At 46.6% G+C, this 21,038-nt stretch overlaps 1 protein-coding gene across 13 annotated transcripts in view; it reads left to right on the top strand.

Annotated features, from left to right (window-relative positions):
• Positions 1–21,038, top strand: part of TRRAP (transformation/transcription domain associated protein) — a 133,079-nt gene that overhangs the window by 68,294 nt on the left and 43,747 nt on the right. For 9 of the 13 annotated variants that reach the window (XM_074390428.1, XM_074390423.1, XM_074390419.1 and 6 more), the window contains 18 exons: positions 58–177; positions 413–532; positions 1,253–1,417; positions 1,497–1,678; positions 1,881–2,079; positions 3,032–3,160; positions 5,328–5,594; positions 7,150–7,356; positions 8,200–8,358; positions 8,452–8,586; positions 10,015–10,125; positions 11,380–11,526; positions 14,415–14,628; positions 15,157–15,282; positions 17,523–17,669; positions 18,545–18,747; positions 19,565–19,686; positions 20,001–20,214. In XM_074390428.1, the coding sequence (XP_074246529.1) occupies positions 58–177; positions 413–532; positions 1,253–1,417; positions 1,497–1,678; positions 1,881–2,079; positions 3,032–3,160; positions 5,328–5,594; positions 7,150–7,356; positions 8,200–8,358; positions 8,452–8,586; positions 10,015–10,125; positions 11,380–11,526; positions 14,415–14,628; positions 15,157–15,282; positions 17,523–17,669; positions 18,545–18,747; positions 19,565–19,686; positions 20,001–20,214 (2,967 nt within the window). The remainder of the gene's footprint in view (positions 1–57; positions 178–412; positions 533–1,252; positions 1,418–1,496; positions 1,679–1,880; positions 2,080–3,031; positions 3,161–5,327; positions 5,595–7,149; positions 7,357–8,199; positions 8,359–8,451; positions 8,587–10,014; positions 10,126–11,379; positions 11,527–14,414; positions 14,629–15,156; positions 15,283–17,522; positions 17,670–18,544; positions 18,748–19,564; positions 19,687–20,000; positions 20,215–21,038) is intronic. The other 4 variants (XM_074390418.1, XM_074390422.1, XM_074390425.1 and 1 more) reach the window with 1 other exon arrangement.

Genomic DNA, 21,038 nt, shown 5'->3' on the forward strand with positions numbered 1-21,038 from the left:
CCTCTGTCACTCACAAAAGTAATTGACCTATTTATAATTTCTGGTTTTCTTGATCAGGAAATGAAGATTTGTTCAGCAATTATAAACCTTTTTCATCTGATCCCGGCGGCTCCTCAGACTCTGGTGAAGCCTTTGCTCGAGGTTGTCATGAAAACAGAACGGGCAATGCTGATCGAGGTAAGGGCCACACTGAAGGCTGCTTCTTGCTCTGTTACCCTCCAGTGCTTGTGGCATCCTCACTTGGTTGTATTTTAAATGGACAGATGGAGCGGCGTAAAGGCGTTGGATGTCCACATTTGCTTGCTTGTTGGTGTTCGTGTGCTGTAGTAACAAGGGACCAAGTTAGGTAGACAGAACCTCAAGCTCTGAGGAGAGGAAGTTATGAGGTACAGGCTTCCCACATGTTTTGTAGGCAGGCAGTCCATTCCGAGAGCCCCTGATCAAGTTCCTGACTCGGCACCCCTCGCAGACGGTGGAGCTGTTCATGATGGAGGCCACACTGAATGATCCCCAGTGGAGCAGAATGTTTATGGTAAGAGCTGGGAGAGGCTGGAGTCAGAGGTCCCTGCAAGTGCGTGTGAGCCATTGTGCCCTGAAATGCTCAGTTCGTATTTCACTGTCGAGTGTCCTGGCTGCTTTTTTCTCACATATATTTGAATATGGGGAGCATCATGACTACTTGGTTGTGTCTATGAAACACACAAGTCTAGGAAGCACTCTTTGTAGGACTTTGGTGGTGGTAGCAAATAAATGCTCTGCCAGGATTATAAAATCACAAAGTATGATTACTGTTTAAAAGTATTTTTAAGTGCCCGCACCTGTAATCCCAGCACTTCAGGAAACTGAGGCAGGTGGATTGCTTGAGCCCAGGAGTTCAAGACCATCCTGGGCAACAGAGTGAGACCTTATCTGTACAAAAAATATGAAAATTAGCCAGACATTGTGGCGCATGCCTGTAGTCCCAGCTACTCAGAAGGCTGAAGTGGGAAGATTGCATGAGCCCAAGAGTTGGGGGCTGCAGTGAGCTGTGATTTTACCACTGCACTTCAGCCTGGGCAACTGAGCGAAGACTCTGTCTCTTTTTAAAAAGAAAAAAAAAAAGCGTCTTTTAAAAAGCATGCACATGGTGCTTTTTTGGTAAGCCTTCCCCTAGAGATTTAGTAAGATTTTTAAAAGATTTAAAATTCATATCCTCTGACTTTCTTTGAGTTTGGTTAGCTTAAAACAGCTTTTCCATTTGTTTTGCTTTCAGAGTTTTTTAAAACACAAAGATGCCAGACCTCTGAGGGATGTGCTGGCCGCCAACCCCAACAGGTTCATCACCCTGCTTCTGCCAGGGGGTGCCCAGACGGCCGTGCGCCCCGGCTCGCCCAGCACCAGCACCATGCGCCTGGACCTCCAGTTCCAGGCCATCAAGGTAGCGCCCCTTCCTCTGGCCCCCTGATGCCCAGGGGTTTAATGGAGACATGATTCCCTAATTGTCTCTTCTTTGACAGATCATAAGCATTATAGTGAAAAACGACGACTCCTGGCTGGCCAGCCAGCACTCTCTGGTGAGCCAGTTGCGACGTGTGTGGGTGAGTGAGACATTCCAGGAGAGGCACCACAAGGAGAACATGGCAGCCACCAACTGGAAGGAGCCCAAGCTGCTGGCCTACTGCCTGCTGAACTACTGCAAGTGGGTGCCTCCTCCTGCCCTGCCCTGAGGGATGGGCTCGGTCCTGAAAGCTCAGCTGGAGCCTCCTTCTAGTCTGTACAAAGCTGTGGTCATTGTACAGGAGAATGGGCTATGTCTCTGAGCTGCTTAAAGGCAAGTCAGAGGCATAGTTGTTAATGAACTTTGCTGTAAGTTAACCTGTCTTTTTCTTTTGATCCTCCAGAAGGAATTATGGAGATATAGAATTGCTATTCCAGCTGCTTCGAGCCTTTACTGGTCGTTTTCTCTGCAACATGACATTCTTAAAAGAGTATATGGAGGAAGAGATTCCCAAAAATTACAGCATCACTCAGAAACGCGCCCTATTTTTTCGCTTTGTAGACTTAAATGACCCTAACTTTGGAGATGAATTAAAAGCTAAAGTGAGTCCCACTCTTAACGCTGTAGAAGGCTACGGGTTTTTGGTCTTGTTTTCTAGGGAACCTTGGGCCCTTTTCTTTTTCCACTGTGTCTCCCTTGACTAAATAGTAGAGTGACCCAGGTGCTGTGGCACGTGCCTGTAATCCCAGCTACTTGGGACTATGGTGGGAGGATTGCTTGAACTCAGGAGTTAGAGGCTGCACTGAGCTATAATCACACCACTGCATTGCAGCATGGGTGACACAATGAGACCCTGTCTCTTAAGGAGAAAAAAAAGTTAGTAGGCTGGGCTGTACGTGAGAAAGTGGCATTGCTGAGGAATGTCAGGTCCATGCAGCAGTGACCCAGTGTTGAAGAATCGTTTAATTTCCTTGTGTTTAGAAAATGGCTTTTTTGATATGAGAAGAATAAAGCAGGTTGACATCTCTTTTCCAGTTTTTTTTTTTTTTTTTTTTTTTTTTTTTTTTGAGGCGGAGTTTCGCTCTTGTTACCCAGGCTGGAGCGCAATGGCGCGATCTCGGCTCACCGCAACCTCCGCCTCCTGGGTTCAGGCAATTCTCCTGCCTCAGCCTCCTGAGTGGCTGGGATTACAGGCATGCGCCACCATGCCCAGCTAATTTTTTGTATTTTTAGTAGAGACGGGGTTTCACCATGTCAACCAGGATGGTCTCGAACTCTCGACCTCGTGATCCACCCGCCTCGGCCTCCCAAAGTGCTGGGATTACTGGCTTGAGCCACCGCGCCCGGCTTTTTCCAGTTTTTAACCTACCTTTCTAGTTGCTCTTTGCATAGAAGTCAAGGTTAGTAGTCACACCCTGGTTGAGTTCTAACTTGTTGGTGTGGTATGGCCAAGACTGGCTGTTCTTCCTGTCTTACTAAAGAAACAAACGGTGTGGCTTTGTTTTTCTCCTCCTTTATTTTAGTTTTTTTGTTTGTTTTTTTGTTTTTTTGTAGGTTCTGCAGCATATATTGAATCCTGCTTTCTTGTACAGCTTTGAGAAGGGGGAAGGAGAGCAGCTATTGGGACCTCCCAATCCAGAAGGAGATAACCCAGAAAGCATCACCAGTGTGTTTATTACCAAGGTAGTATAACTACGTGCATGGGCGTGAGAAGTAACCGGTCAGATGAACGAATGTCTGTGTGTGTGTTAAGTTTGTTTCCCCAACGCGTTTATTTTTCACGATTGTGTTAATTTATAGCAGACCATCACATTGCGATTCTCATTAGTTTTTGAAGGCAGCCTTACTTTAGAATGAATTAACTTTCTCACATTAATATTCTAATCAGAAACGAAATGTATCTTGATGAAAATTCATGTAGCAGTTATTTTGTGAAAACCCTTGTTGTCAGTCAGCAGAATTTCCATGTTTTATTTTCATCTCCTGTTTTGCAAAAGAATCTCCTAATAGCCAGTGAATGTATGAGACTGTCTGCAGTTCCTGCTGTAACTCCTTCTTGCCAAGTTATGAAACCCTGTGGCAGCCGTAGTCCAATCTGAAATGAGCTCAGGTTTTAACACCTGTACATTTTGACAATGGCTTTACAGTTTGTATTAGAGAGGTTTTTTTTGAATTAAATGCCTGCGTTCTGTTACTTTCCCAATACTCACTGTATTGATCCTCACTGTTAAAGGCAGTGTTTGCCTTGAGATTATCTCATTGAGTGTGTGTTGGAATGCTTAGTGAATATTTTCCTCATCAGAAATACAGATGGCTGGTTTTCTTACCCATTTTGTCCTGGGGTCAAGGCAGAGGGGACTGTTGTTTCCGTTGGCAGATTCCCGGACCTTACATCGTCTTCATCTTTTCAGACAGGCCTCCTTCCTGCAGTGTTGACATCCCACCCTGGGATCAGAGTGAGCCCAGGGGTTTATTCTTGGTCTCCTTACTGTTATTTGCCTTATTCTGGGCAAGTGTAGGGAGATGGGGCCCAGAAGGACCCCTTCTCCTTTGTCGTCTTCTCCAGTCTGTGCCTCCTGGGTCAGATGGTGCTGCTAGGAGACTTTGAATGTTAGGATGAGGAGAAAAGCAGCTGGCAGACTGGGGGCTGGGGATGCAGGCGTGGGGCTGCCAAGAAGCTGTCCCTCCAGAGAAGAGAGGACTTGGGCGGGGCCAAAAGGGCCCTTGATGAAGAAATGATTATCATGGAAGATGTCAGTCTGGTTTTCAGTACTATTAAGGCCTGGTAGACAGACAGTGGTTAGGATACTTAGTTGAATTGAATGATGACACCATTATACTTGATTTAGTAGAGACGTGTAGAACATTCCTCAAAGAACGAACACTTTTTCTTATGTTCATGAAACACTTAAAATATCTGTCAGATGCTTTCAAAACTGTAACAATTTTTTGGAAGTTGACATTTTTCCGGGTCACATTTTCTAATCATACAGCAGAAAAATAAGGAACAGACAAAAGTTGACCAGGAAAAAAAAAATCTCAATTACTTGGAAATTAAGAAACTCAGTCCTAAGTCACGTTGAATCATTCCACCTCGCCTTCCTCCAGCCCTGTGTCCTGACTCTTAAGCCTCCCCTTTTTTAAATGTTGAAATGAATTTGGTGAATTTCTAATCGATATGTAAACCAAAAAGTCTCTGAGATGGATCTCAATCAGTTTAGAAATTTATTTTGCCAAAGTTAAGGATGTGTCTGGGAGAGAGGTTTGTGTCCTGCTTTAAAGATGGTTTTGAGGGCTTCAGTATTTGAAGGGGAAAATTGGGCTGAAGGAGAAAGAGGGAGGGTGTGGTCATCCACACATTGCAAAAGAAGGGGAGTGGGTAGGGGAACACGCAGTTCTGTGTTCGTCTCACGCTTAGGAATTCAGGACTTTACGGAAGATACGGTGAACCATGGAGCCTATACCTGTGGAGATCATTAACCTTTTATCTCTAGCTCTGCTTAGGAACAAAAGGAGAGCCAGTTTCTTGCATGACTCAACTTTCAGCTTTAGTTTTTTCCATTGGGCAGAACGAATTGGGATCCTAAGGTTTTTTGCTCCTTTCACATATATATGAAGGAAGATGAATAGGATGTTATCGATAACCTCATTGTAATACTTCGTGTTACATTGTGTGTGTGTGTGTGTGTGTGTGTGTGTGTGTGTGTGTGTATTTTTAAGGCTTAAACGTGTTTGACCCTCTGTGTGTGTGTGTGTCTGTGTGTGTGTAAGGCTTACACCTGTTGTATGACCCTCAGTCAGTAACACAGTTCACAGGTGGAAATGAGTCCTTCCCACTGTCCCTGTGCAGGTCCTGGACCCCGAGAAGCAGGCAGACATGCTGGACTCGCTGCGGATCTACTTGCTGCAGTACGCCACGCTGCTGGTGGAGCACGCCCCGCACCACATCCATGACAATAACAAGAACCGCAACAGCAAGCTTCGCCGCCTCATGACCTTCGCCTGGCCCTGCCTGCTTTCCAAGGCCTGTGTGGACCCGGCCTGCAAGTACAGTGGACACTTGCTCCTGGCACACATTATTGCCAAATTCGCCATACACAAGAAGATCGTCCTGCAGGTATTTTGCAAGGCCCCTCCTGTCCTCCATGTGGATCCCGTGCGGTGCGCTTGACTCCCTGGTGCAGTGTCAGCCTCTCCTCCTGTCTTTTCCCAGTATCAGTAAAAACCAGGAAAACGCAGACACTATATGATTGATTCCACTTAGAAGACCCTAGGGCACTCACATTCAGAGAGACAAAAAGAGACTGCGGCTGGGCTGGGCCAGGGAGGGGGTGGGGAGCAAGTGTTGACCTGGTGCAGTTTCAGCCTGGGGAGAGGCATGCATTCTGCAGGTGATGGGGCTCGTGGCTGCACACCCCATGAAGGTGCCTGGCACCACTGGGCTGTGCGCCCACAAACAGGTATGATAGTACATTCTGTGTTTTGTGTGTTTTACTACAATAACAGGAAATTTGAGGGGAAAATAACCCACACTGTGACTATCCATGATCTCCCTTCCTCCCTCGTTCCGACTCTGCTCTTTCATTCCTCGATGGCTTTGCCTTTTAAAGGAAATGTCACCCTTTTCCATCTCAGGCTTCTCTGGCAATTGCATTCTGGCCTCCAACTCTGACATTCCATGGCAAATACTATAAATATTTAAGGGCCTCAGCCCAATTCTCTTAGCTAAAAGCAGTAGGTACTTTTGGATCTGTATCTCATGAGCCTGCTGCTCTGCGGCTGGTATTGAGCGCCTCTTCATGTTGTCCCTCGGTGGTTTGGGTCTGAGGTTGGGCACCCTGGGTTCGAGTGGTCTTTCCTCTGCTCACACGGTCTGTGCCCTTGGGCAAGTTAATGTCTCTGTGTGAGAGTTAAATATAATACTACACTGAAGTGCTCTGCATTTGATCATTGATAGCTCTTGTCTTCTGTGAGACCATCTTTGATAGCTTTCCCCTGATGTCTTTCTCCTGTGAACCTTTGTGGTGTTGAACTGTGGACCCCAATCAAGCCAGGGGCCTCTCACATCCCCTCCCACGGGCCCTTGAGCTAGAACTCCAGCCTCGGGACTTCACTGCCGTCCCCAGTTTCAAACACCCAGGGACTTTTGACCTTCTCTCCTCCTCCCCAGTACCCACGCACCAGGAGGTTCTGCAGCTTCTAACACCCACCCTGTTCCATCCCAGGACTGGTCTTTCTGTGTTCTGTGACCTCATCTCTCACTTGAACAACTGCAACTGCCACCTCTCAGTGCCTCTCCTGCTGGCCCTGTTCACTTTATTTCCCACCCGCAGCCAGAGGGAGATGAGTTGTGTACCTCCCTGACTCGCTGCTGGTTAGGCCGGACACAGGATCCCTACAGGGAGCTAGGTCTTATCTGTCTGCGTGCCCCAGCCTAGTGCCGCACGGGCACATAGCAGGTGCTTTGTAAATACTAGAATGGATGTATTCATTGGTCAAAACTAAACAAGACGGAAAGCGACTAAGTTGTTTCCTAATTAGAAAGTCCTAAGAAATGTTTAAAAAATTGTTTTGGAAAAATACCATGCCTTGATCCCAGTGGATTGTTTGTGTCTTCCTGTTTTTTAAAGCTTTCCTTCTCATCCTCCGTAAGTGTTTCTTCCCTGTTTTAGGTTTTCCATAGTCTCCTCAAGGCTCATGCAATGGAAGCTCGAGCGATCGTTAGACAGGCGATGGCCATTCTGACCCCGGCAGTGCCGGCCAGGATGGAGGACGGGCACCAGATGTTAACTCACTGGACCCGGAAGATCATCGTGGAGGAGGGGCACACCGTCCCACAGCTGGTGCACATTCTGCATCTGATAGTGCAGCATTTCAAGGTGTGTAGGAGGGATGGTGGGCTGCAGGTGTGTGTCTGCAGGCACTCGCTTTGAACCTTGACCTCCTCTTGTTCTGCAGTAATAAGGTGGTCATCTTTTAGTAAGGCGACTCTGGTTCATTGGTTAGTTTCTATAAGTGTGTATGGCTCTATCAGCATGGAATTTGCTGTAATATAGAGAATATGTCCCAGGTGTGCGTCTTTGTGTCTAAAGCTGCATTTCTGTCCAAAGTACTGTGCTCAGTTCACCCTTGTTTGCTGCCAAATTTGCACCTTAAGGTGAGAGAGATAGTCCTCATTGGCTCTAGATTTCTGTAACCAGGCTTGGAAAATTAATTCATGTTGCTGGCACCTCCTTCTCTATGGCGAAATCACCCCCTTTGTGGGATTTGTTTATATGTAAATGTTTCTTGTAAATTTGGGTAGAGGAGAAAGGATTGTGTTGAAAGCAAATTCTTTTATAGCCAACTCTTAGAATTGGAACTTTGCTTTTTGGTATGTCTTAAACTTTTACAATGTCAAGACTGAAGTTTGATACATGTGATGAGACTCACCTGTCTGAAGAGAATTCAGTTTTTTAAGACTGAAGTATACTATTATAATGGGATTTAGTTGGGGTGGGGGAAGGTGATAAACATACATAAGGCAGGGAGAATTTCCTCAATAAGGTTGGGATTCAGAATTCTTAAGCTTCAAGTTGGTCTGTGTTTGTATGTTGGGGCTGAGGTGTGTCAGGGTTGTGTGTGGTGTGCGTGTGTGTGTGCGTGTGTGTGTGCGTGTGTGTGTGCGTGCTCTGGGACCAAGGTCCTGTGTTCGTGGCATGATGCCGGCCCTGCGCCCACAGGTGTACTACCCGGTACGGCACCACCTGGTGCAGCACATGGTGAGCGCCATGCAGAGGCTTGGCTTCACACCCAGTGTCACCATCGAGCAAAGGCGGCTGGCCGTGGACCTGTCTGAAGTTGTCATCAAGTGGGAGCTGCAGAGGATCAAGGACCAGCAGGTAGGGGTGTCAGCATCAGGGTTCCCCAGTCGTCTTTCTTCGACTTTTCCCTAGAAGTCAGTCAGTAAAGCCAAGCGCCTGTGTGTTTTTAAGCCGGATTCAGATATGGACCCAAATTCCAGTGGAGAAGGAGTCAATTCTGTCTCATCCTCCATTAAGAGAGGCCTGTCTGTGGATTCTGCCCAGGAAGTGAAACGCTTCAGAACGGCCACCGGAGCCATCAGTGCAGTAAGATCATGTGCCTCTGTGGGTGCTGTGCATCCTGTTAGGAGTTGGTTTGTTTATTCCCTACATTTAGAATGTGAGCTCGGTGCCCAGCTGTGTGCAGGAGAGGCAGGTGGGAACAGCCACACTCACCAGATGGAAACTCAGGGACACATCAGTCACGCAGGGGGTTCCCGGGCCACCAGACATGTTTGCCTTTGCGTTCAGTTCATACCATTAGAGTTGTCAGTGATGGTTGATTACTTGCAGAAAGGCATCTACAGAAACTCTGAAGGAAGGAGTTGATTAAGAACATGTGCCCGTGTTGAGATCAATTTCAGAAAAAGATATGTGTTCTGTTTTGCTGGGCAACTGCCTAGAGAGTCCTGGGTATTGTCCCTTGTGGAAGGGTGGCCCTGGGAGTCCTGATCCTGATCTCAGCTGGTGTCATGGGCCCGCTGGCTTATGGACACAGGCCTGGCCGTCCCACTTCCAGCTTCGTAGGCCTGAGGCTGAGCTCTTCTAGCACCCTCATCATCCCCCATCTTAGGTGGCACCCATGTCTGCTGTCGGCTCCTGTTAGAAACTTGGCATTGTTTGCACTTTGTCCATTGGCTTCTCCCCACACATCTGATCCAGAGCAAGTATCACTGACCTTGCTGCAAATACCCACCCCGCCTCATCCCTTCCTCTGCACCGTGGTCCCAACCTCTGTCACCCTTCGCGGTACCCAGATGGGAGCTGCTCAGCCGCCTCCCTTTTCCTCTCTGTCCCTGTTCCTCTCTTTGCCTCCACTTTTATCCCCCCTTGACTTTTCAGAGCAGTCAGACTGCCACAGAACTCTCTTTTCAGGACTTGCAAGGGGAAGCTAGGTGAAGGGTATGTGAGACCTCCATAGTATTTTTGTAAAAATGTCTTGTGGATTTTACAATCCTTTGAAAATAAAAAGCTGAATCAAGTCAGGTTGCCTTTCCTGTTGCTTGAGCCCTCCCCTTGATCGTGGCCTCCAGGGCCTGGGCGACCAGGCCCTGCTGATGACTCTTGACCCCCAGCACCGTCTCAGGGTTCTGACTCTGTGCTCACTCAGGATGCATTCCCTGGCCTTTTCCCTCCCCTGGGAGCCATCTCTCTTCTCTTTTCTCATGGCTGGCTTCTTGTCAACCTAAAGACCTCCTTTGATGACGTCCTCTCGCTTCCTGGGCCTCGCACTTTTGTTCCCCATCACGTGAGCCACTATTTGTGGCTGCTTGGCTGGCTAGCCATCTGCCCTCCTGTTGGCTGTGTTGGCTTCACCAGGGCGGAGATGACATCTGTCTTTGGTATCCCCAGCGCCCAGACCTGCCTCTGTCCCCGGGAGGTACCGCATACCCACTAGCTGGGTGAACAAGTCAAACCTGAGTTGGAAATTCATGTTGCGATTCTCTTCCTGCCTGAAAGGAGGTTCTTTTCCAGGTCTTTGGGAGGAGCCAGTCACTACCTGGAGCGGACTCTCTCCTCGCCAAGCCCATTGACAAGCAGCACACAGACACCGTGGTGAACTTCCTCATTCGTGTGGCCTGTCAGGTATGGGCTCCAAGTGTCTTGCGTCAGGGCGTCTGCAGACCAGAGGCTACTTACTAACACTCTAGGATGTTATCTGTGGCAGTTTTTTCAAAAAACATACATACAAACCAAGGTCTGCCAGCTGGTTCTGTCATTTTCATACCAAATGCACTTGATTTTGTGGCAGGTTAATATTTCCAAAATCTACTGTGTCTTGTAATTGATATGATTTTTTAAATTTTTTGAGACGGAGTCTCACTTTGTCATCCAAGCTGGAGTGCAGTGGTGTGATCTCAGCCCACTACAACCTCCGCTCAGGGTTCAAGCGATTCTTGTCCTCAGCCTCCTGAGTTGCTGGGATTACAGGTGCCCACCACCATGCCCGGCTAGTTTTTGTATTTTTGGTAGAAATGGGGTTTTACCATATTGGCCAGGCTGGTCTTGAACTCCTGACCTCAAGTGATCAGCCTGCTTCAGTCTCCCAAAGTCCTGGGATTGCAGGCACGAGCTACCATACCTGGCCTGATAACGATTTTTTTTAAAAAGCATTTCACTCTTTGAGTGATAATAAAATAATGATGTGCCTTCTAATTGACCGCTTCTTAGCACTGGTGGAATATGGTAGGCAGTGATTTCGGCTGATCATTTAACTTCCAAGTGTCCTTTTTGCACCCTGAAGATGGGAACAGTACACAGCTCAGTAAAGGGTGAGATGACCCAACCTACAGAAAGAATGTACATTTAGCTGTTTAAGTGCTTTTGTAACTTGGGTTTGTTTATCATTCATACCAATTTTTATCTTTATGGAATTGTTTAGAAATTTATTTCTGAAACTTTATATTTCAAAAATCTATTGTAAATGAAATTTTCTTAAATCTTAAGTTTTTATTCCTGTTAGACAAAATAGTATATTTTACAGTTCCTTTGAGAATTTCCAAGTACCGAAAAGGATCTGCTAAGTGCCTAACCAATACTTAATTCCTTGCCTCCCTGCAGTGTGCAGGGAGGTCCTGTGGGGAGCCAGCAGGGCCCACAAGGGATTGCAGGTCACCATGGATGTGCTGCAGATGCAGGGTAGGGGGCCATGACGGTTCACCAGTCAGGCGGGTCAGGGAAGGTGTCCGGCTCTGTGGAGGTCAGGCGGAAGAGGAGTGGTGGTGAGGGTGAAGGTCCGAGACAGGTGCACTGGCTGGGGCATGGTTGAGAAGCGCTGTCACTGGAATGACTAAACTTGGAAGCAGTGAAATGCCGGCTCTAACTCGGATGAATTGCTAGGTTAATGACAACACCAACACTGCTGGGTCCCCTGGGGAGGTGCTCTCTCGCCGATGTGTGAACCTTCTGAAGACTGCGTTGCGGCCAGACATGTGGTCCAAGTCTGAGCTCAAGCTGCAGTGGTTCGACAAGCTGCTAATGACTGTGGTAAGTACAAGTGTCTGAAGGGCCAGGGCAGGGCCACTGAGGCCATTATTGTTGGGAACAGCCCCAGCCCCGTACGTGGGTGCCCTTAGTCCCGGCGGTGACGAGGGATTGAGAAAAGAAAATAAAGACAGAGGGACAAGAGTAGAATTTACAGCATGGGTCCAGGGGACCAACGCAAGTGTGGGTACCGCATTGGCCCCAAACTCTGGGCTCTGAACACTTTTATTATGTGCATGATCTCATTGATCTTACGGGTGTGGAAGCGGGGGGTAAAGAAGTGGGAAAGATAGCCTAGTGGAGATCTTTGTAAGACATGCTAAACTAGTATTCTGAGTTTATTACTAGTACTCTGACTGTTATCAGGGTGTGGCTGCATCAGAAGTATAGCGGATGTATCATGGGGCTTTTATCTCCCGAGCATTGAGGACAGAGCAATTAAAATCACTCCATATTCTGAGAACCAAGGCAGAGCCTGAGGTGTTCTGTACTCTCTGCCCTGCAAGGCTTTTCTCCTCCTTGCCAGCTCCCATCTTCCTGGATCTTGTGAGCGGATGTCCCCTCCCTTTTCAGAGATCTTTGCATAAGCCCTCTTTCCGAGGCCCTGATGCAGTCTGTATGTTGAGAAGGCATTTGTGGGACCAAAGCAGTACTGCCTGCTCTGCAGCCACCCGTCGGTGTTCCCCGGTGTTACTGCGCTCTCACATGGTCTTTACCTTAGGCCTCCTGTTGCCACTTGATTTCTAATTAACTGCACCAATAATATATTTTAGTTCGGTGTATAAACTTCAGTGAACTCTGAGCCAAACAAGCTTATAATTATTTAGCCAGAATTAATGTAGGTCTTCCCCTGGCCATCTCAACCCACAGTTATCAGATGCTGTCACCTGGGCAGGGACTGAACATTTGTGGATCACTCTGGGCCTGACCCCTAAGCCCCAAATCTCCTTGTCCTCTGCCTCTCCCACATTGCCCTCCACTGCTTATACCAGGGAGGGAGTCTGACTGATAATGGCTTTGCTCTAGAGACTTTAGGAGTTCGAGACCAGTCTGGACGGCATACTGAGATCCCAGCTCTAGCAAAGAGAAGAGAGAAAATTAGCTGGGCATGGTGGTGTGAGCTTGTAGTCCCAGCTACTCAGAAGAGGCTAAAGCAGGAGGATTGGCTGAAGCTGGGAAGTTGAGGCTGCAGTGAGCTATGGTTGTGCCACTGCACTACAGCTTGTGAGACCGAGCAAACAAGACCTGGTCTCTTAAAAAAAAAAAAAAAAAGGAAAGGAAAGGACAGGAAAGAATGGCTTTGGAATTTGAGCTCTCATGCTGGCCCCAAGTACACTTTGGAATGTTTAACCTTAATATAGTTCTCTTGCATTTTGTGGACTCATTTGTAAAAGTTACCTACCAGTTGCCTTGAGCTATGCATTTTAGTTGACTGTTGGAACAACCTTTAAGATGAGCTTTGGATTTTTAAAACAGATTTTAACGATGAAACTATAATTTGTTATCAAGTAGTACTGAGGTAACAAGGAGCTAGTCCCTGAATGCTAATTATTTTATTTTGCTTGCTGGTTTTTTGCTTGTAAAAAGCATGATTCTATATTTTTCTGGTGGCAGCAAAAGCTGTTCTCTTGCCTTATCCAGATTTTGTTTTTCTAGATCTCAGCAGAATTTGGAGACTTTTACTATTGAGATTATAAAATCTATTGCAAGCACTTATATTTTGGACTGCGAAGACCATGTTGCTTCTGTTTTACCTCTCCTTTGAACCATGAACTCTATTTTCTGTTATTCAGTTGTTTTTGTTTGTTTTTATTAATTTTTACTTTTATTTATTTTTTTGACAGAGTCTCCCTCTGTCGCACGGGCTGGAGTGCGGTGGTGCAATCTCGGCTCGCTGCAACCTTCACCTCCCAGGTTCAAGTGATTTTCCTGCCCCTGCCTCTCCAATAGCTGGGTCTACAGTCTCGTGCCACCACGCCTAGCTTTGTGTGTGTGTGTGTGTGTGTGTGTGTGTGTGTGTGTGTGTATTTTTAGTAGAGACAGGGTTTCACTGTGTTGGTCAGGCTGGTCTCGAACTCCTAACCTCATGATCCACCCACCTCAGTGTCCCAAAGTGCTGGGATTACAGGAATGAGCCATTGCAGCCGGCCTGTTTCTGCTAATTTTTAATGCTGCCATCATCTGTTCATTTCATGATACACAGTTTGAAAGATGTTTCTTTTTGGAAGAGTATTTGTTTTGGTTTTGGTTTTGTGGGGTGTTTTTTGAGACAGTCTCACTCTATTGCCCAGGCTGGAGTGCGGTGGCACAATCTCGGCTCACTGCAACCTCCACCTCCCGAGTTCAAGCGATTCTTGTGCCTCAGTCTCCCGAGTAGCTGAGACTATAGGCATGTACCAGCATACCTGGCTAATTTTTTTTTTTTTTTTTTTTTGTAATTTTAGTAGAGACAGGGTTTTATCATCTTGACCAGGCTGGTCTCAAATGTTCCACCCACTTCAGCTTCCCAAAGTGCTGGGATTACAGGCATGAGCCACTGTGCCTGGCCTGGAAGAATATTTGTATTTTTGTATCTTAAGAAAATGAGAAGAGAAAAGCAAAATTCATTGCAGGAACTTTTTTAGGGCTTTACTGATTTTTAAAATATTAATATTAGTATCGAATATTAATACTTGAACCTTTTTAAAAGAGTTTGAATAGATACTTAGAGTGATTTTATGAAGGAATCATTTTTATGAAATCCAGTGTTCATTCTCTAGTGGTTTGTTGTTTTTTTTTTTAACTTAGTCTTCAATTAATGAATCCAGTGCTAGATTTTGCCAGACTCTGGTTTCCAGAATTCATTGTCATTGAGTATCCATTTCCTCTGTGGCCCATGTTCTGCATTCCAGGAGCAGCCAAACCAAGTGAACTATGGGAATATCTGCACGGGACTAGAAGTGCTGAGCTTCCTGCTCACTGTCCTCCAGTCACCAGCCATCCTTAGTAGCTTCAAACCCCTGCAGCGTGGAATCGCCGCCTGTATGACGTGTGGCAACACCAAGGTGCTGCGAGCCGTCCACAGCCTTCTCTCACGCCTGATGAGTATTTTCCCAACGGAGCCAAGTATGTGGCCTTTTCCACCAGTGCTTTTCTTTGAGAGTGGACGGTGGGCATGGAGCTTGTTATGAGAGTGCTCATCCTCTAGTTACTGTGTTGAGCACTTGGTTATCACTTTCCTTTCTACTCTCAAACTTTCTTTTAAAAATTGACATAAAAACAGAATGGCAGCACTCATCGAATTTTGTCTGCTTTGGGAATTCAGTTCATCAGTTGAAGATTATTTCTTTAAGCTACTAAAGGGAAGTTAAAGTATTGTATTAAAGTATTCAATTGTTGAACATTTGGCAGGATCAAATTTTGACATGTTATAAATAAGTGTGTTTCAAGCACATTCCGTTAGGTTTTTTGCGTATTCTGCACATAGCTGTGTAGAATGGGAACCAGCCCAGAGGGGAGGACCACACTGCTCTACAGGGAGAGAAGTGCCCATGCCAGTCCCTCCTGATACCCGAGCAGCCAGCACTCAGTCCCTGACATCAGCACTGATGGGCCCGAGAGCCCTAACCATGTGCCTGGGTCCCCGCTCTGTAGGTACTTCCAGTGTGGCCTCCAAGTACGAAGAGCTGGAGTGCCTCTACGCAGCCGTCGGAAAGGTCATCTACGAAGGGCTCACCAACTACGAGAAGGCCACCAACGCCAATCCCTCCCAGCTCTTCGGTGAGTGTGCGTTTGTCCTGGTGTTCTGTGGTGGCTCAGTTTGGCATCTCTCCCCGTGCACTGGACGTGCTTCCTTTCGGGAAAGGGCTCTGGTTGTTGGGCGGAACTTAGAGCTGCTGGTTGTTCAGTCATCTGTTGCATTGGGCCCTCAAGGCCACCATCCCCTGTAGACTGTACCCCCGCTCCCCTGACCGATCCTAGCTCTGCGCTCCCTCGTCAGCCTCCAGCGTGGGCTTTGGTGTGAGGGGCTTCAGTGTAAGGGACGTTGCCAGGGCGCATGTGTCCTGTCGCCCCAGTGTCGCCCTCAACAGGCACAACAAGAGCTACATGCCAACATGTGCCTTTCACCACAGCCCTCCTGTGAGTCAGCCACTCACAAGACGAGAACTCGTTTCATCTAATCGGTGAGGATCTGGCTGACCCAGGTGAGATGAAAACTGCCTCCCTCTTAGGTGATCGGGCAGCTGGGTCACTCTGGCCCCAGGTACCCAGGAGTCAGATTTATATATGTGCCCTCAGCTTTGTGGCAGACATATGTCTTTGATCCTAGACTTTGGTTTAGTGTCTCAAAATTTATTTTCTCCTTTATTGCATATTCATTGGGTGAAACTGTAAAAATACAAATGAAGGAAAACTAAGTACCAGTCACCTGTCAGGCTCTCTTCCTAGTAGTAATCAGTCCCAGTATTTTAGGGTGATTGTCATTTTCTATATACATGTATGTAATTACGTATATAGATAGCCCTTGTTAGGCAAATGCTTGTCTGAATTTGCCAACTGAATATATTTGGGTGAGTTCGTTGCTCTCCAAACTTGGCAGGAGCTAGGAGAATTTGATTAAAATAGTGTCCATTGCCATCCCAGCTTGCTATCTCTCTTCAGGCAGCAGCCAGGTGCGGAGAGTGAGAAGTACTTCCGGGACTTTTTTTAAGTGGGGTCACCCTGCATCAGATCGCAGCTTTCATCACAGGGTAGCACAAGTATCTCCTCCCCCTGCTCATTGTCTGAAGGACTCTCGTTAAGAAGGGCTGACCTCATGGGCCCTGCCTCCCTCCTCTGTGGGGTGTCAAAGGCCACAGGCAACCTTGGGGTGAGGTGGGCCTGGGGAGCTGGCCACACCATTGTCCCGTGCTGGATCTGGGGCGTAGTCACCACCGTCTGCTCCATAGAGGAGAGCACTGCACTTGGGAACCACAGAGCATACCCTGTTTACATCACTGTCATCATCAAGTGTCATAGGTTGCCTGGCTTACAACCAGACTGGCCCTATGTTGACTGCTCTGTTAAGAGTTGATCTTTTAACCAAGCTAGCCTGAAATCGCCTCATAACTGGCATATACTCTTTGGTTGTTCTATTATGTGATCCATGAATACAGATTTAAAGTTTAATGAGTAGGGCCAGACGCAGTAGCTCATCCCTGTAATCTCAGCACTTTGGAAGGCTGAGGCGAGTGGATCACTTGAGGTCAGGAGTTTGAGACCAGCCCGGCCAACATGTTGAAACCCCATCTCTAGTAAAAATACAAAAATTAGCTGGGAATGGTGGCAGGCGCCTGTAATCCCAGCTACTTGGGAGGCTCAGGCAGGAGAATCTCTTGAACACAGGTGGCAGAGGTTGTGCAGTGAGCTGAGATCACGCCACCATGCTCCAGCCTGGGTGACAGAGCGAGACTCCATGTCAAATAAAAAGCAACAGCAGTTTAATGTGTAGGTCAAGAACAAGGTAATTTTCACAATGCCAATTATGAAAGAGAATTTTTCGGTATATTTTATGTTTCTGTTCTAATATTGGCTTTGCTGATTTTTATTGATCTTAGGCCATTTTTCAGAATGAGTGCAAATTGAATTCGAAGGTGTTTGGCATGTCCTCTAGACAAGCTAGATTGTTTAAAAAAGGTTTTTTTCCATTTTTTTCTTATTTTCTCAAACATATAGGATTAAAAACTCAGGGTAATTTGCCACAACCTAAAAATAAAATCCAGAACTGAAGGTAAGAATGTTGTTTCTACTGAGGCACAAAAATCAGTTCTCATTCATGATGATTTGATGTAATTGAGAATTAGGGGTGCAAATACAGTGTTTCAGAACATGTTGCGAGCCATGTGAGAGCTCACAGTGTTGACACTGGGATTAATCAAGACTTTTGTTGGAATACATTGTTTCAAATAGCGCATTGTTTCCACCTTGTTTTTCGTGGTGGTTACTTTTCTGTAAAACACCTGGCAATTTCTACATCTTAGGGACCCTGATGATCCTCAAGTCAGCCTGCAGCAACAACCCCAGCTACATAGACCGACTGATCTCCGTCTTTATGCGGTCCCTGCAGAAGATGGTCCGGGAGCATTTAAACCCTCAGGCAGCATCGGGAAGCACCGAAGCCACCTCAGGTGATGCGCTGGACGCTGGGGACCTTTCCTCAGACTCTGCTGTGCGGGCTGGGACTGAACTCTAAAGGGAATTTGCATTCACCAAGTCCTGTTGTTTTAATTTGTTACCATTTGCTCTTCAATGTAGGGGTTTAAAAAGCAGGACTCATAGTTAAACATTGACTGTTAGTAAGCTGGGTATGGTGGCGCGCCGGTGGTCCCAGCTCCTCAGTAGCTGATGCAAGAGGATTGCTTGAGGCCAAGAATTGGAGGCTGCTAGGAGCCATGATCACGCCTGTAAATAGTCACTGCACTCAGTCTGTTGCACAAACTCTCTGTCTGTCTCTGTCTCTGACACACACCCCCACCTGCTTTTAAAGTCTGCAAATGTAAGAATGCAGAGATTTTAAAGTAGTTGGACTTTTATATGCTTCATTCATCACTGAGAGTTACCAGTGCTTGCTGTGAAACAGAGATTGCTCAGTCAGAGTTGCTGTTTCTGAAGAGTTAAGTCACAGGTTTCAGAGCTGAGCAGTGGGCTCCAGGAATCTGGATGCTTTGTAGGAGTATGGTGCTGCTTGGCAGGGGCTGTGGTGGGCACGGCCTCTGGGGACATCTCAGAGTACAGGGGCCGTGACTGGGACTTCATAGCTGGGTGTGAAGAGGCTGGGGCCACCTGCTCCGGTCCGTCAGCTCCCTTACCCTCTCCCTGCTGGGAGGGCCACACTCCCAAGATGCATGGGAATGTACGTGTGCCTCAAATCCCAGAGCTCTAGTTGCAGAAGAAATTGTTGAAGGGGAAAAGGAGTAGGACCCAGCACACCCAGCAAGGCTGAGTGGCTGCCTGATTAAATCAATGTGTAGAGACTCATGGGTTTTTTCTTTCTTGGTGCAAGCAGGTACAAGCGAGCTGGTGATGCTAAGTCTGGAACTGGTGAAGACGCGCCTGGCAGTGATGAGCATGGAGATGCGGAAGAACTTCATCCAGGCCATTCTGACATCCCTCATCGAGAAATCACCAGATGCCAAAATCTTGCGGGCCGTGGTCAAAATCGTGGAAGAATGGGTCAAGAATAACTCCCCAATGGCAGCCAATCAGGTAAGGTGGGACCGTATGCCACATGACCTCCCTTTGAATAAAAGAAAATTCAAGCCTCATCTTCTTGATCTGTCTGAAACTTGAAGCAAAACATTTCTTTTCTGCTGTAATTGCACTCACAACATCTTTTCTTGATTAAGGTGTATTTTTTTCAGTGTGCAGATGTTAAATAGCAACTCAGTTGCTTATCTTAATGTGGCTTTACTCCTGTTAAAATGTTAAACGAAGACCAAGTCCTGTAATCCCAGCACTTTGAGAGGCCGAGGCAGGCGTCTCCCTTGAGATCAGGAGTTTGAGACCAACCTGGCCAGCATGGTGAAACACTCTATACTACAAATACAAAATTTAGCCAGGTGTGGTGGCACACACCTGTAATCCCAGCTACTCGGGAAGCTGAGGCAGGAGAATGACTTGAATTCAGAAGGTGGAGGTTGCAGTGAGCTGAAGATCACACCACTGTACTCCAGCCTGGGCATCGTGGCGAGACTCCAAAAAAAAAAAAAGTTAACCGTATTACATTTTTATAGCAGTAAATATAAAACAATAAAGTAATAATAGAGACTATCATTTCACTTAGTGAGATGCTCGCAAACTTCTGATTTGTTTTATAGTTGATAGTTGCTTTCTCTCCACAATGAGTTGTAGCCCCTATGAAAATTATATTGAAATGTCTTGATTTTAAGCATCCAAAGATAAAGCCATGTTTGCCTTCCTGTTTAGGAATGACCTTGTCTTACTGTGCTTAAAACTGTAGTAGCTTAAAAAATAAGAACTGATGGTTGAAATACTTTTAACTGTCTTTTCTCAAATTTCATAGACACCTACACTCCGGGAAAAGTCCATTTTGCTTGTGAAAATGATGACCTACATAGAAAAACGTTTTCCGGAAGACCTCGAATTAAATGCCCAGTTTTTAGACCTTGTTAACTATGTCTACAGGTAATTACAGCAGTAAGCAAGTATTACAGATGTCGTTCCATAGCGTGTTCCATGGCCAGCCACCACAGCATGGCTTTCATCTTTTACTTATACCTACGCTTAAAATACTCACTTAAATGCTAAATTGTGTGACCTACTTTGGTGTCATTAAAGGACTTTTTGTTGTGATGCTGGGTGAGCCTGCCACGATTTGTAACATACTCTTAGTTTTCCTAGTAGCATTTCAGCAAGTTCATGTCTGCCTATTTCTGCTTGTTTGCTTATGACTTGGGAAGGCCACTGTCTTGCCTCTCTCTGACTTCTTGGTGTTACAGGGATGAGACACTGTCTGGCAGTGAGCTGACAGCAAAACTTGAGCCTGCCTTTCTCTCTGGGCTGCGCTGCGCCCAGCCACTCATCAGGGCAAAGTTTTTCGAGGTTTTCGACAACTCCATGAAACGTCGTGTCTACGAGCGCCTGCTTTATGTGACCTGTTCACAGAACTGGGAAGCCATGGGGAACCACTTCTGGATCAAGCAGTGCATTGAGGTAGGAGGCCTTGGCTCACATCTGTGGTGGGGGCAGCTGTGGGTTTCTGAGTGGGGGCTCTAAAGCTAGGAGCTGTTCACACACATTAAGACGAATTAGGAATCTCCAGCATAAACCTGCTTCTGATCTCCTGGAGGAAATCAAGACTTCAGCACAGCATTCATCTGAAGTGTTTTGGGGCTTATTTAAAATACTTTTATCAGAAGGTTGAACAGTATATCTTACTTTGTAGGCAAAGATTCATTTTTCTTTCAAACATAAAAATGTTTAAATTTTGTCTACTTACCCTAGAAAATAAAATGTGTGTATTATGAATGTCAACTCCCGTTGTTCTTTAGACAGAGTCTTGCTCTCTTGCCCAGGCTGGAGTGAAGTGGTGTGATCTTAGTTCACTGCAACCTCTGCCTCCTGGGTTTAAACAATTCTTGTGTCCCAGCCTCTGCAGTAGCTGGGATTACAGGCATGTGTGACCACGCCTCACTAATTTTTGTATTTTTAGTAGAAATGGGGTTTCACCGTGTTGTCCAGGCTGGTCACAAACTCCTGAGCTTAAGTGATTCCCCACCTTGACCTCCCAAATTGCTGGGCTTACAGGCGTGAACCACCACGCCCGGTCCCCATTATTCTTCGAGCATAGAAAATGAAGCAGCCGGGCCAGGGCCTGACCACGCTGTCGGTTTTGGTTCCTTAGTATGAGTTGTCGGGTTTAACATGCTCAGTGTTGTATTATAAAAGTGAGGTCCAGGCCTAGAGTAGGATTGGTGTTTCGTGGAAGGCAGGTCACATCTTTGAATTTCCAGCAGGATTGTGGTGAGCCCCTAGTT

This window comes from Saimiri boliviensis, chromosome 20, assembly GCF_048565385.1.
Source record: "Saimiri boliviensis isolate mSaiBol1 chromosome 20, mSaiBol1.pri, whole genome shotgun sequence".
NCBI classification, from domain to species: Eukaryota; Metazoa; Chordata; class Mammalia; order Primates; family Cebidae; genus Saimiri; species Saimiri boliviensis.